Source organism: Oxyura jamaicensis, chromosome 4 (assembly GCF_011077185.1).
Source record: "Oxyura jamaicensis isolate SHBP4307 breed ruddy duck chromosome 4, BPBGC_Ojam_1.0, whole genome shotgun sequence".
In the NCBI taxonomy this organism is placed as follows: domain Eukaryota; kingdom Metazoa; phylum Chordata; class Aves; order Anseriformes; family Anatidae; genus Oxyura; species Oxyura jamaicensis.
This window is the reverse complement of record NC_048896.1, coordinates 71,475,667-71,492,375: the sequence shown is the minus strand read 5'-3', so window position 1 is coordinate 71,492,375 and position 16,709 is coordinate 71,475,667. Positions and strand designations below refer to the sequence as shown.

Below are 16,709 nucleotides of genomic sequence, written 5' to 3'. Positions count from 1 at the left end.
CTATGATTTATCATTGCTCCTTGTAATGGAGATACTCAGTCTGTTTACCCATTCTTGGCACCATGCTTTTTTCTTTTCCAGTTGCCCTGTTGTCTTCCTGAGTCTCAGATCATCACTTCTAGCACATAGCTATTTATATGCCTGCACCACACAGTTTATAATCAAACTACTTTGCATGCATCATTTAGTAGGAATTCTGTCTCCTTACATATATTCTAGTATTCAAAGGATGTTACTTCTACACTAATACCCAAATATCCTAATGATAAGCAGAAATGAGCAAATCAGCAGTAATATACCAACAGATTTCAGTATGCAAGTCTTGTACATAGAATTTATTGGACTGCATATAGAGAAATTGGAATGTTTCTTCCTGAAAGTCTACTATGTAAAGTATAATTTCAGCTACTACAAAAGAATCTGAGCAGACAAGAGATGTGAGGCTTTATTGCTCTCTTCTTCAAAGCTGGGGTACAAGCTATTGAAAACTGGACAAAATATTAGGCTTTTAGTCCTTTCCATTAATTGCTTATTACACTTTTCTACATGTTTTCACATTACAACAACTCATTCCAATACATGATCAGGAAAAGAAAATGGAGGCATTACAATATCAGGGAATTGCTCATCTGAGCTCAATAGCTCTATCTTAATAATTATTGATTAAAAATTAGTCTCTCCGAGGGCTGCTGAAATACATTTTCATGATATATTTTGCACCAGAAATGCCAATACTTACTGTTCAATAGTTCTGCCTTCAGTTTACCTAGTGCCTCATCATTCTAACTTTGAGATCAACAAATGCTCTGGAGACACACATTTAATGACCACCTGATAATCGCCATACAGGAAGAACTCTGTGCTTTGATTGTGTGTTTGTGCTGTTGCACATCATGAAAGACACCGAGAATGATCTGTTGTGGAAATCTGTGGAAAAAAAAAATCTGTTGAATTGATGGATAGTTTCTACCTCTTGGATTACTGGAGCTGTAGTATTGTGCACCAAATGAAACAGTAAACCTTTGTTTAAGGCTGGGAGTTCATCTCATCATATCATGTTTCTTGGAAGCCAGATTCTGCCTAGTGGAAATGGGGTCCCTTTGCCCCCCAAGGCCATGAAGAACTCATCATTGCCTTCCTCTGTATCATCAGCCTCCAACCTGGGGAGTGCATTCCAGCTGGAGTACAAAGTGTGGTTGCAGATCTGACAGAGAGGGTGGTGTTATGCAGGTGTGGGTGCTGGTGTGACTAGAGGAGAGCAGACAAGGAGCAGTGGGGAGAACAGGAGCCACAGTTCCTGGGGCCAGGGTGGCACTGAAGAAGCAGCTTTTGGCACATGTGAGGTTTCATGCTGCCTCCGTGGTAGGAAGCAGAGGGAACACCACCATCTGACTGCTAGCAAGAAAAAATAAGCCCACCAAGATTATGTTTCCTGTTTCTTCAAGCATTGTAGAATATTTTCAAGTTTCTTTCTTGCTCCTTCTGTACATGAGGAAGTGCTGAAGCCTTTACTGGTTTTGGACCAAGAATCCTATGGGGACACAGAACTGGTTCGTCTCAAAAGGCATGCTGTTGTTGAAGATCGTCAGGTATTTTAAAATTGTGCAGACAACAGAAGTTTCACTACATACCTGTAATTTTTTGGAATGTGCCCCAAAAAGCTTTGCTCCCAAAGGATGTTCATTAAAAATGTTAATAGTGGCTTTAACAGCCAAGCAACATGAAATGCACAGCCTTCAAGTACTGTCCTCAGCATTAATAAAATTAGCAGGATACATGCTGCATTTCTGTAACAATTATCCCCCAGTTTCTATTTTCTTCCTCTAGATCATCTTGCTTGCTTCAAGTTTTCTGTCTCCATGATTTATTGCTAGACCTGCTTTGTCACCATCTGCTTTGCTGTTGCTCAAGAAAAGAACAAATCCCCAGAAAACATTACTGTCCAGACTAAGCACCATATAAGCACCCTTTGCACATTCAGCCAAACATTGACTAATGGAGAGCTAAGCTATAATCACAAATTCCCTCCTTTCCCATTCACTACAGTTCAAATTCATATCAAAAACTTGGTGGAATTCAGCTATCCTCCTTGGGGATATAGGTTACCGTCTGTCTGGTTTCCAGTGGTACATTTAAAAAACATTTGTCCTATTTTCATAAAACATCCTGCTGCACAGCAACCACTTTAATATCTAATTACACAGCATTATGTATTGCATGTGTCACAACCAGAATAATTTGACCTAAGTTTCTCTTATCTAGTCTAGTCTGTTTTGCTATTTTAAATTAAGTTATCCAAACACCTACAAATCTAAAAGCATGCCTGTAGGTAATGTAATTAGGAAAAAAAAAAGAAAAAAAAGAAAAGTAAATATTGAACTGCCTGAGGAATATTTGGGATTTAATTTTGTAATTTATATAAGATTTCATTTCAAAAGCAAGCCTGATTTGAAACTAAAGTTTAATGTACTTAGCACAGCATAAAAATAAAAAAGAATCTAAGTTCATAAAAGCAAGCAAGAGAACAGCAAAAGATATCAATTTTCACACTGCCCACAAAAATACACAAATGCCAGAAATGTAGCAAAACAAATGTCTCACCACTCCTGAAATCTTCCTGGCTGTCCCCAGAGGCCAGTGCAGAAGACAGGCAGTCATTCCGTGGCTGGCCAAAGAAGAGCATCTTCCCAAGCCCATCTTCCTAGGGTGCTTGACATGGAGCCAGCTCAGGTCTATGGAAAACTTCTTGACGACTCCACCAAGCCTGGGCATTGCTGGGGAGCCCTGAAGCAAGGCTGGGGAGAGGCAGCCAGACTGCCCCACAGCAGTGTCCCTCCTCCCTGGCCAACCACTCTCTGCATCTCTGAAGACCTTTACAATGCAGTTAATGATGATCCAGGCACAGATGCAATGGGATCACTATGATAGTAAGTGCATTTGAAATTGCTTGATGCCAAAATACCAAGGGGTGGTGGCATTCACCAAAGTTCTTTGCCTTGCACTGCCTTGCTTGGCTGTGCTGTATTTCTCTCCTACTCATGCAGGAGCAGTACTCCAGCAGTGGAGCCTCCCCTGGCTGGCAGCTTTCTTCCTCCCAGCCATGCTTTGAAGCAGAGCAGAGTTGCCATGAACATGGATTTGGGGCTAATGGTCTGTAGGTCCTTCAAGAGATGTTGAGGGTAGGGGATAAGGAATGGAGTGACCCTTGTCTTGGAGACCCCACTCAGATCTTCTGGGAGAGCTCTCAGCCTAGGAGCAGGATGAGAGTCTTGGGACACAGCAAGAGGAGAAAGAGAAACACAGGGGAAAAACAAAATCTTTCCCTTTTCTACCTATAAACTCATGCAGACTCCTTGGCCAAAAGTTTTGGAATCCATTACTTAGTTGTGTCACAATACTTTTTTCTACTGTGAAGTCCTGGAAGATTCAAATGGTGTTTGCACAGTGTACTGGGTCTGGCTGGGATGTTAACTTTCCCTGCACCAGCCCATACACTGCTGCGCTCTGCACTTGGAGCTAGAACAGCAGTGGTATCACACCGGTGTTGTGTCTGCTGCTGAGAAGTGCTGGCACAGCATCAGGACTCTCTTTGACCCTCCTAGGGGGTGGGCAAAAAGTGAGAAAGAAACATCAGCAGGGCAGCTGACCTAAACCAACCAAAGGGATATTCCATACCATATGATGTCACACTCAGCAATAAAAGGTGGAAAAAGGAAGAAGAGGGGAGGGGTGGGCTCTCGTTGCGAAAACGTCTGTCCTCCTCCCGAACACCGGCTATGTGCGTTGAGGCCCTGCTTCAAGGACGTGGTCAAGCATCGCTCATTTGTGGGAAGTAGAGAGTAATTTCTTTTCCTCTGCAATTCCACATAGCCTTTACTTGTTTTGTTATTCCCTTTCCCCCTCCCTCTTCCCCTTTCCCTTTTTTCCCTTTAGTTGAATTGTTTAATTAATAATAATATTTCCTTAATAATATATATATATATTATTATTTTTTCTCTTTAATTAAAATATCCTTATCTCAACCCGTGAGTTGTTCTTTCCTTTACTTCTCCCCCTCCTCATCTGAGGAGGGGGAGTGAGAGAGCGGTTGTGGTGTTCAGCTGCCTAGCATGGTAAAACCACCACACACAGGGAAAGCAGTTGCAGCAGACCACTCTAGAGATGATAGATGATGAATAGTAACATTTTCTTCTTTATATACATATTCTTTTCCATCTATATCTAGTCAGAAAACAGCTATCTCATTCACAGCTATTTGTATAAAAGAAGCTATACATTTAACTAAAATTCACATGAAACATCAATCTGGGGGGGACGTAGTGTACTTCACCTGTAATCACATCAGTTATGTCTGCACTGAATCTGAGACAAATTACTCAGAATTGTCCCTTAATTTCTCTGAGTCTTTCAGACCGTATGATGTAATTAGTCCAAAGAACAATGCTACTGATGGAGATAAACCACTGCACCGTGAGTCTGAGTGCAGGATTCTTCCCAAAAGCTCAGCACCACCTTAGAATAACACACACCATCACAAAGCTTGTCCTGAGAACAGCCAAGCTTAATCAACTTTCTGGTGTCCACAGATAAAAGGTCCATTCAGAGGAGGTTGTTTGTATTGTTGGAGAAGGGGACAGATGAGGTGGCTGAATAAGCAGAGATAACTTGAGAGACTAACTCTGTAATTCCTTGACTACAAATTACCTTTACATAAGGTGCATGACAGAGCGAAGGAGGCTCGCATGCCCTGGGACTGGTCATGGGCTGGTTGCATGTTACAAGCCTGTTAGCAAGGCACTGTGGTCATCAGCCAGACTCTCAGACTCAGGAAAGGCAGGAGGGCAGTGCAGGGCAGGAGGCACACAGGTAGTTGGAGCTGCCTGTCTTTTGCAAATGATGATAGTTTTCATCACGTTATTAGTATTAAACTGAAGGGCTGAGAATTCACAGTAGTAAATGACAGTTTTCACAAACAAAGAATGATGCCACTTAAGAAATGGATACTGAATTCCAGGAAGAATTACAGCAAAAAGGAAAGTTTGTAAATCACTCAGTTTTTAGAGAACTTGTTCTATTCTACAGACATCCCAGAAGGACAGAAAAAGCTCTTTGTAGGAAATACTGCACATATATCATATAACATTTCACTATACTGTTGAGCCAGTCAATGAGATACAGAAACTATTTGGACATTGATACCAAAGCCTATTTCTAACTACCCCCAAAGGTAGTATTACAGTATCAGGAGCAGCTAGCTGCAAGAAAAATAATCTGATACTCATTAAAATTTATCTTCTGTTTCAGGACAGATTATCTGACCAAGATCAGTATGACTCTGAAATTACCTCAGAGGAGAGTTCTTGAGCTCTATGATATTCAAGCAAACATCTGAAAGAGAAAAAAAGAAAGTAGGTAAGTATCACAACTAATGAGACATTTCATTATAAGTCTATCAGTGGACATTTTACCTCTTCAACTAGACGATAAATGAGTAATACAGAGGGACGGTGATCTCTGTTTATCCTAGTGTAACTTTTTGATGAGTGGCAGAATTTGTAACCTTATGTCTAGACCTTCATTTAAACATCCCCTTTTGAGCACATTTGCTCATATGCTTGTGATTGCTGAAACAATCATGCTTGCACCCAATATACAAGATAACCCTCCATTTATGACTTGTCCATGAATAGTGGACTAAACACTTCAGTAAAAAACAGATTTAACAGTTCATCCCATTTCTCATCATAGAATGAATCAGAACAACTAATGGTAAGGCAGGCTTCCCATTTAATAATCAGATAATAGCCATAAATTTTACACACATAAAGAAACAGTTTCTGATGTCCCCGACCTGTATAGTGGGGGAGAGGAGAAGAAATCTGCTAAAGAAAACTGAATGTATCTTATATTTAATCCCCTAATGATGTGAATACAGCTTTCTTTGCATAAATGTGAAGCGTGCACTAAGACAGGATGTTAATTCCTTTTCATGGCTGCTGATAACTGGAAGACAGTGAATACACATATATCATCCCACAACATAAATAATAATAGTAAGGATATCAAGAAAATAATATCTGTAATAACGAAAATAGTAAAAACAATAAACTTTGAGTTTTAAGTCTCAGACAACCAAAACTGAATGATATGAAGGCTTTTTTTTCCTTTCTTTCTTTCTTTTTTTTTTTTTTTTTTTTTTTTTAATGATTTTCAAAACCGATAATTTTTTTGGTGTCTTAAGTCTCAAGAGGGCTTTTCCAACTAAATAAAATATCTCTGCTGGTACAGTGAACTTGAGAATATGAAAAGTGTCCTCAATTTCAAACAAGGCTTCTGTTAACCAGGTTACCCAAATTGTCTTTTAGGAAACAATTGATACAGCCTTCTTGGTTAGTTAATAAGGTATTGGAGTAAGTCCACAAAACACAAATGTGACTTTAATTACAAACTAGTAGGACAAAATGAGCCGTATTAGTAAAAATGAATCTGAACATTTTTATTTTGACTGCACTAAAGACTGTGATTGCCAAAAGCACGATTATAATCCCTGAAGGATATTTGATGGAGGGTGTGAGAATAAACTGCTTTGAAATCTGTGAATGGTCTAGCATATGCAGCTGAAAATGCCTGATGACTGGTTAATGATGGGAGAACTACCCATGTTTAATGTAAAGATGTGAGAACAGACAGTTTATATCCTGTCTGAGCTCTTACGGGTAAAGACCGTGCAATTTGCTAGCAGAAAGTTTTGCAGAAGAGTTTCTTGATACTTAAACTGAACTCTTAAGTGCTTGTGTAATAGAGTAATAATGATTAACCATACAGCATGTGAGCTGCAGAACTAAAGTTTATGCTAAGAAAAAGACAAATAGGTGGCTGTGGAGAAATGCAGTAATTCGTAATTTGAAGACTGTACTAAAGAGTGAAGCAGCTTTAGAGCAAATAAAAAGCTTCTCACAGAAACAAGAATTTTACTCTTAACCAGGTTAATCTGTGTGGCATTTAGCTGTTTCACTCCTTGGTACTCTAAATAGCAGGATTTGCAATAGCTCTATTAATCAAAGTGATGGAAGAATAAAATCTTCACACTCAGCCAGGAAGGCATCAAGTCAATATCAAAATCATAACATTTTAAGTTAAAGCCGTCTATCTGGGCTTTGGAAATGTTTAGACTACACAACTGCACGTTTGAAACCAAACATTCGAACTAAGCTGATAACAAATGATCATTAATTAAGACTGAAGTCAACAATCTGGCACGGAAGAAATTTCTAGGACACTGAGCCAAAAGTCTAAAGATGTCCAAAGTAAGTTCATAATAATTCATCATCAATTCAAAATTAGATAAGCTCCATGGAAGAAGCCAAACGTGGATAATACAGGGGACTATTGGCTGTCTGGATGATAAATATTAACTTCTTTTCTGAGAGTAAAGTTAGCAGGGACTCAGGATTCAGCTAACTTAGGACTGGTTTTTACGACTGAATAAAGAATACTTTAAGGCTGAACCTACTATTTATTACTGATATTCGTTAAGACACGTATTGGGATGCCAGTTAACTTCCCAAACCAGTTGTTGGATGTGGTTGTACTAGGATTTGTCCCAGCACATGTTAATGCCAACCCTCGCTCCACCTGCCTTTCAGTCTAAAACCCAACAATTTTTAGTATAGAAGAACAAACAGTCTGGGTAAAAAAGTAATAAACACAGTAGGATGTGCTAAGTTCATAGTAGTAAAGATCTCAGCAGCTAGGTGAGGAGAAGATGATGCTCTGCTGGGTGCTGGGGATATTCTGTGCACAGAAGTGTGTGGCTAAGCCGAAGCTGCACGTATCACTAGTTCTTTAGCCCCATGCAACGGTCCCCAAGTTCTTTCAATCATATTGTGCCCTTCAAAAACCTATTTAAGAGGACTGTTGTGCTTAAGTTAGAAGACCCTGGGGAGCTGAAGGAAAGGAGTTGAAGGCTGGGAAGTTGAAGGAGAACTGTGCCTTGATGGATTTTTTTTTTATTTTTTTTTTTAATATTTTCTCTTGTAAGAGAGGGAACTGGGGAGAGGGTAAAAGATTGCCTAGGCACTATGTGAATAAGCTATGTGCATAGTATGCTAGGCACCCTCCTGCTTCTCTTCCTTGTCACCACATGAGAGGGCCCTATGGAGACAGAGGCTCCTGCAGATGCTGCAGCCTTGCGGCATGGACAACCTGTACTTGGGGGTGGCCCCAAGACTGTCCTCCTGCAGCCAGCGTAGGCCTTCTTGAGAAGCACCTGCAGAAAGCCAGAGACCATCGAGTGAGCACTGTGGCCTGAACCAGCCTCCTCCACCTGGCGGCGAGGCCCACCACCCAGCCTTGGTGTGGGGCTGTGAGGCCTGCAGCCTGGTGGCCATGCCAGGCTGGGGCCTGAGCTCCTCCTCCCCTGCCTCCGACATGGTTCCCAGTGGCCGCTCTCAAATACACTATTAATGCTCTCAAATACACCCGTAATGCTCTCAAAGACAACCTTAATGCTCTCAAGAAAATCGTTTGGAAAAGTGATTATTCCCCGAACTTTGTGTTCATTCTCACTCCCTGCAAAGCAGCCATTCATATCCTGTATTATAACGGCCCTTCTGCTGAGTGTGCTCTGCACCAACAGAAGCTGCTGCCAGAAAAGGGGACAGACTGGGGACATTTTTCTGTCATGGAGACCCCCATCACTTTTGCTATCTGTAAGCAGCTACTGCAGTACCCCCGGCCTGCAGCGCAGATGGCGGTGTGCAGTTACTTTCCTTGGCACCTTCACGTTTTAGCCAGTTCCTTGACATTTGCTAGAAAACTACTTCAGTCAGTAAACAGCAAAGACGATAACATCTGAGACTATATTTAAACACTATTAATTTCATATCTGAAATAGGAGTATTTGTTAAGTGTTTGCTGTAAACTTTAGTGTAGCATAAATCCAGTTGTTTTTATAGGTCAGGTCCCAGAAGAAATCTAAGCAAAGAGTCTAAAATGTAGATAAGGAAAAGAAAATTTCCTCAGGCTGTTATATATAAGAATAACAAGTAATACTTACGAGCAAAGTTATTAATTCCCCAAACACATGACTACATTCAGCCTATGTAACTATTGTAAGACATATTCAAAAGCTATGTATTTTAAGTCAACATTACTGCTCTCCAAAATAACTAATGTGCTCACCAAAACATTTTATGAATCTACTCATAGTTCTTGAAAGATTTAGTCCTTCTTAGGTCTCCTACATGCAGTCTGTACTTATTTTGCATTCAAAGGCATCTTATTCAATATTTGCCATTACCATTATAGCAGTAATACATATTTCTATGTGTTATAATAATGTAATATACATATATATGTGCATAATACATAGTAATAGCAAATACATATGGAGTACTTCCTACTCAACATATGCTATTACTCAATAGCAAACAGACTTTGTAACTGTATTGTACCTATGCTATGGTAATTGCAAAGGGTGAAGTGGGCTCATGTTTTGTTTGGCTCACTGAAGGTGGGTCAGTAGATGTTCCCAAAGCTGACCTCCAGGACAGTCAGCTCATGACTGGCAACAAGGCATATAGGGATAGATAAAGCTTTTGTTCCTTCTCCCAAGAACTGGTGTGGAGACCAAGCTGGGAAAGGACAGGGAGTACCTGGGGTTGTCTGGCTCGAGCAGAAGGGTTCCTGAGGCTGACTTGGGAGCCCCTAACATCAGGCTTGTGTTAAAGGCACCAAGTTAACACCGAGCATGTGGTCATTGCACCCACACACTAAGATAGAGGAGCAAGTGGTCCAGGCCCCTCAAGGAGCAGGCACAACATTTGAAAGCCACCGCAGTGACAGAAGAGCTGCTCACAGCCATCATGCTGGGGACACTCCCAGCTGGGGAGAGACTCCTGCCCTGCAGCTGTTAGTGTGAAGGAAGGCGCCGTGGGGTGCAAGTGCAGGAGCATCTCATGTCCCATTTCCAACAAAGGCAATGGACAGCCACTGGCTAGCAGAAGAGGTTGCTCCAGAGAAACCTGTGGTAGGAGGCAAATACAGACCATGCCTGGCACTGCTGAATTGGGTTTGTGATGGTGGTGGGAGCCAGTTTGCAGCTTATCAGCTTGTCTGAGGATGAGAGATCTCAGGAGACAGCCAAACAAAGCAGCCAAGTTTGGAAGAACTTGTGAAGAGACCTTAACAAGTTAGGGGAGCAGGGAACACAAAGGCAAATGAAATGCAGTGCCCATGAATACAGTGTAATACAGTTTAGAGACACACATTCAGGCTTCAGTTTAGACACATTACAGGACTTTCAGTTGACTGTATTATTTCAGGAAAAGGACAGCTCAGTGAAGACATCTGCTCAGTGTTCAGCTGCTGTCAAAAATATTACCAGTGAAATATTTCGGAAAGAGTGTTTGTGTGCCTGCTCTAGGACTTGAGTTAAAGCCAATTGCCAATTATTACTAATCCAACGTTTAAAACTATTACGTATTGGGCTGTCCAACATAAGACCTATTTCCTGCACACCAGTTTTGTTTGTGTTAAACTAGGGACTGTGCACTTCAGACCAGAACCCCCCCCAATATTTCTTCTACATGGTCCTCACTCAGCCGTACAGCACGTGGCCACCACAGCTTGCTTGATGCACGTGGGAGGTGGATGTGGTGCTGCTGTGGGGCTGGAGGTGGCCAGAGCCAGAGAGAGGTTTGGGTAAAATGAGGGGCGGGAACCCCTGGAAATGCAGCACATCAGGAGCAACAACTTGGCAGCAGCTCTGCAGTTTCTCTAAAAATGATGCCAGGTTGAACCAGTCCCTGACTTGCTTTAGACTGGTGGGAGCAGAAGAGCTCCTTCCTAAAATCTTACCTTCATTTTACCTTAAATCCTGCCCACTTGTGGCCAGGACACAGAATATGTTTCTCAGCCTTTAAACTCACCTAATCCTTCACTCACTGAATAGATCTAATTTTATGTCACCGAATGCTAGCATTTTCAGACCTGGGCTGTTTTAGGTATCTGGGGGAATCTGCTGTATATAGGAAGTGTTAAGGTGGTGTCCCAAAGATGGGACAATTGCAACAAATGAACAAAATCTAACTATCTTGAATGAATGTGAAAAGACATAAATGCAAACCCGAATGGATTGTTTTCAAGTGGGTGAAATGCAGCCTGAGGAAGCGGGCTCAAGAGGACCTGAGCCAGGAGAACAGAGGGATCAAGCCCATATTCAAAGATGCAAGACTTGTCCCTGTTTTCTAGCATTGGACAGTGTCTATTTAATGCTCGGAATAAATTGTTAGCAGCAGTAATATAAGTATTTTTTAAATTCATGTTTGTACTACTAAAATATTAACAAAGTTATCTAATTGAGTGAAGTGTCAGGGAGCAGTTTAATTTACCAGGTTCAGTGCTACAAAGGAATTATTCTTTCAGGTCAAGAGGATCTGTTACTCATGAGCTATTTGTGCAGAACCTTGGCATGTTAAAAACAATCTACTTGTGCAAGGGATTAGCATATGTTATAGTATTTGTTCTCCTGTACTTCTGTAAAGGATGAATCTTGCTTACAGTTCAGGGAACTTTTCAACTGATCTATCTGAATGTTTCTTTACACATTAACTGTTAGTTTTTCTCATGCATTAGTTTCATAATAAAAACAACAAATAACAAAACAAAACCCCCAAGAAACTGCAAACCTTTAAACTTAGGCACATGTAAATTGCTAAATTAGGACTGAAACTGTGCCCTCATGTTGAACACTATATATTTGTAAAAAGAATTGCATTGGTAGGTATTTCTTTTCATTACTCTTTTCTTTTTGAATCTTCAAATGTAATTTTTAGTTGGTGAAAAACAACATTCATCTTCATGCCCTGGTGGGAACACTCTCTTTCTATACCACGTTCTCTCACATCTTTTCTCTGTCTCTCTCCTTTTTTTTTTTTTTTTTTTTTTTGGCAGTGATTCTCAGGGTTGCAAGGAAAAAGAAGCACATAGTCTGCTGCAGAGTGAAGCAGGTCTGGCTGATGTTATCTCTCTTCTCTGCCCTTTCTGTAGCACTGTTCATTAATATGACTGCAGCGCGAAGTTTTCTCTTCAGGGGATTAGGAAATTGCAAGGCAATAGCATGTTGAGCTTTCTCCCTCTAGCTGGTAAACCTGGTAGTGCTTGAAAACGGTTACAGGTTGTTAGAAAACATAGTTATTTACAAGCAATAACTCATTCTTTCACTGCAAGTTACAGAGAAGGAGCTACGTGCCAAATTGTAGCTGATAAAACGTTTTTATACTAAATCAGTGGTCAAAATGTGGCCATTTTTCACTCTTTTTCAGTTCTCAATGTATTTCTCCACATTCAAAGCTTTGAAAATAGCTGTCAGAAATACTAAAAAAAAGTAAATTCTACATTTCCTTTTTGACATTTTCTTTATTATTATTATTATTTTAATTTTAATTCTAACTGTATTTTAATTGATTCTCACTGTACTAATGATCAGAGTAATTACATATATATATATTTCAGATTTGAGGAATGCCACTTGGAGAATTTGCTTCTGAGTTTAACAGCACAGGAACTTAAGGTTTAATGGCAAATTAAACACCTCTTCAGAACACCGGGAGAGATCACAGTGCTTGTCGATAGAAGAGAATAATGGACCGGATAAATTTCAGCATTGCTGTGAACTTGTGTTGTGCTTTGCTTGGTAGCCATAAGACAGGCTATTTTTTAGCAGTAGCTGGAGTGAAGGAAGGGTAATTGCACGCCCCATAAGGTCAGCAGTTCCTATCTCTTCCAGACATCTGTCCTTACTCCTGTGCCCCTAACAGCTCCGTGTGCATCTGGATGCTGAAGCACAGAGCAGTGGGCAGTGCTGTGGTTGTAAAGAGGAGATACAGCCAGTGCACAGAAGTTGCCGTATTTAAGCAAATCTTTTCCTAAAAGGGACCTCCCAAGGGATAGATGGGGGTCTGGGATAATATGTCCTTTGAACAGCAATGGACACATTGATGGCTTGAAAACAGCTGCTGCTCTTCATTCCAGAGAAAGAGAATAATGATGCTGAACCCAAGTCTGAACCCAGCCTGTCTGCCAGCAGTGCTGCAGTGCCAGGTGAGGGAGCAGTGCTGAGCCATGCACGTGTATGGACCTATATCCCACTAACCCAGCAGCCTGCCTCTTGAGTGAGCCAGGAGGTATTTATACCCTGATTTATCTTATCTACCCGGACAGCCATTAGGCTGAGGTAGCTTGACTTCTACATTTTCCTCCCAAAGCTCTAACTGCCTTTCCCAGTGGGTTCATTCTGTGCAAGTCTAAGGGGTCACATCGCATCCTGAATTTCTTGCTAGTCAGATATAAGTCATAAACTGCTGAGTGCAAGAGCCTGCAGCCCCCTGCCCACACAGCCCATAGCAATCCCTTCCTCCTTGATATGCGAGGCTACGACTAATACACTGAACCAGAAGCAAGGCAAAAGAAAGAAGAAAAGCACGTTTCCCTCAGTTAAACTGCCCAAGACACATTCTGTACGTTTCGAGGCTCTGTATGGGTTTGCTGATGAGCTAAATGACCTATCCTGATGGTTACATCAAGCAAGACATGAGCCAAACCTATCCTCATCCTTGCCAATGTAGAAGTGTACGTATATTTGTGAGCGTTGGATGATGCAGTCTCCAGCTGGTCTCACAGCCAGACCAGGTTGACAGGGCTTTATGCCTGTGGTATGGCCCACCTGAAATGGCAATGAGAAATGGCAATAAGTCTCTCCTGCTGCAGCTTCACAGCTCACTGTCTTTTTTTATACTCTGCAGGAACCCTAGAACTATCATAATGGGAAAAAAAAGAAAGAGCTCAAACCCAGAAAACCAAGACTAGTGAAATTATTAGTAAGAACTGTGAATCTGAGTGAGGAGTTTTTAGTACCTCTTTTTACAAGCCACCAATTTGGCAGGAGTGAGATAATTACTGCAGGCATGGATACGGTGATTTCAGAAGTAATTTAAGAAAAATCGTTTGATCTTGCACCAAAGCGGTGCTATAATGAGTTCTCCCCATGGGTTTGCTGTGGGGACAGTGACAAAAGCCTGATGGATAATAATATCTTAAACTACCAACAGAATTATCTCTTCTGCCTGTTATATGACTAATCTCTCCTCCATTAGTTTTAATAGTGAGCCTTATAAACAACAACAGTAATCAGAGCAATAGGTACATGGGCTTTTAATATCAGCGTTTTTCATTAAAAACAGGTGATGGCACATTACCTGGAAGCTGGAAGGCTTCAGCTAAGGATAAATAAGCAAAATCACGGTGAGTACTTTGCAAGAATGTTACCCAACAAAATACAGTCTAAATGAGGTACTTGTAGCAACATGATGTTCTCAAACTGCAGATAAAGGATGCTCACCAGCAGTCTGGATGACTTTTTCCCTGTATCCTTAATTGCTTGTTTAAAACCAATAATATAAATAGATGGGAATAAATCTGCTAGCATCTGAAATTCTTTAGGTACGGGATTGCACAGATGATACAACCTTTACAAAAGGCAAGCAGATCAAACATTTTGCCTTTCCAGGTCAGAACAACTCAGTTCATCTGTGCCAAGCATTGCATGACATCCTGTCACCTGCATCAATATTTCAGAGACAGAGAAAAAATAAGCCCAGAGAAGTCAGTCCTCTGGAAAACTGTGCATGTATCTTCAAACTGTCAGGGTTCGCAATGTGTGCAAAACCTGCCTCTGATTTTTATTTGGCACAAGTGCGATAAACCACTCAAGTAAGTGAAATGCCATTTATTCCCACAAATATAAACCAACCACATATGCACATTGGAGCAAATACTTGAGCCCTTACAGGGTTTTTCTTGCAAGATGGGGCAATTTGGGATTCAAATAAATTGCTCAGATTTGACAGAGCTGCTTGCAGGTTACACCAGAGGGGAGCAGAGAGTAGCCTCTGTCTAAAGGGGGACACCAAGACCGACTGATAGCATTTTGTTAACCAGCCAAGCACAGGAGGTGTAACACAGGAGCTTAAAACCAGGTCAGAGGCTTGCTGATGGCTGTGGATTAGGAGTGTTCCCCCCTCCAGCTTTCCCCCCCTGCAAAATCTCTCATCCATTCCCGCAGTGAAGCAGCAAAATACCTAATATATGTATGTTGGAATGATTTTTTTCAGACCTCCGTGTTTTGTAAGCTGGTGAATTAATTAGCATGATCAACTTCTGTATGAACTGGGACACAGTTACTGAATGATTCCTACCAAATCTGGCTTTTTCCAGGAATTCGTCAGGATGGACCTGTTGTCTGCAGACCTACAGCACAGCAGAGCATGGTTGAAGGCACCGTGCAGCCCTCGCCGAGCTCCTGCTCCAAGTCTCGTCCTGGTCAACAGCGAGGCTCCTTCTGCCCTTCCTGGAAGCCGGATTAAGCCTCTCAATGCCATACATTTTCAAACATCCCGTGGAGGCTGTGTTTGCTCTGAAACCACAGCGAAGTAAATGCAAAAGTCTATTAATATTTAACATCAGCTTGTAAAAACTGGGAAGTCAGAGTCGGTACAAGTTTAATTCACATCATCATTTCAAAATGAAAATGCAGAATGGGACAGAATATCACATCTTCATGTTAGAAATCTGTTTTCTTTAATATCCAGTTTTGTTATTTCTGTGCCTACACCTGCTAGCTAGCCATGAAAAATATTTTGCATTTATACAATTTTCTATTTGCTTTTCCTATCCAGTAGTACTGGTTATGTTTAAAGAAGTCAAAACTGGGGGAAAAAAAAGGTCAGAGGGAAAAAAAAAAAAGACAGAATAGGCTAGTTAAAAGAAAAACAAACACAAATATTGTGCTTGTGGACTGTATTTAGGGTTGGCCAGAAGTCTAAGGTCTTGATAGATGGTTCTCAGCGCAGAGAATTTTATTGCTGGTACACAGCACACTTTGTTCCTTTTGTTTCACCGAACCTGCCAACTTTTGAAATTAGTGACATGGGCATTCAAAATGGGTGACAAGCGGTCAGCCTCGGGTATACATATTCATACCCCAGCAGTAAACGATGGCAGGAGGTTTGAGATGTAGTAAAAATGTGTAGTCTTTGCCCCAGCCCAACTTTAACGTGACGCTGGTTTCGTAAGCACTTCTGCTGTGAAAGCAGGAGCGCCTCTTGGATAGCACACGAGGGACACATCATTTAGAGAAATGTTTCTCCGCCTGAACCAGAAATCCAGATCTGCTCAGTTCATTTAAAATATATTATTTTTCCTCTAGAATAAATGAATAAGCAGTTCCTTTTGTGGTTTTCCCGGTGCTTGGTGACTTGCTGTTATTCCTCCAGCAGAAAAGGGATCAGACGACCATACGAACAGAGGCGTCCCTCCTCCCCTGCCCCACACTCTCCCTCTCCGTTTGGAAAAGAAAGGTGACAGGCCCAAAAGAGGCTGTAAATCCCACGCGGGTACGCGTTTGCAAAGAAAAAGCATCGAGGAAACGAGCTAAAAGCGGAGTCCTTGCAATAAATATGTTCCGCTTGCGATTTTCTTTTTTTTTAAGCACACGGGCGATGTTTAACGCGCTCCTGGCTCGGGCTGCGGGCGGGGGGCAGGCCCGGCCGGCCCCGCGTTTGGGCGCTGCGGGGGGAGCGGCGTGGGGCCAGCCCCCGCGGCCGCCCCGTCGGGGCTCGCCGCCGCCCGGCCCCGCAGCCCCGCAGCCC

General features: G+C 41.6%; 1 protein-coding gene across 1 annotated transcript in view; it reads left to right on the top strand.

The window, feature by feature from the left end:
- The first annotated feature begins 15,288 nt into the window (after window positions 1-15,288).
- SHISA3 (shisa family member 3) overlaps window positions 15,289-16,709 on the top strand; it is a 4,316-nt gene continuing 2,895 nt past the window's right edge. The window contains exon 1 of the mRNA XM_035324404.1: window positions 15,289-15,491. Within this exon, the coding sequence (XP_035180295.1) occupies window positions 15,289-15,491 (203 nt within the window). The remainder of the gene's footprint in view (window positions 15,492-16,709) is intronic.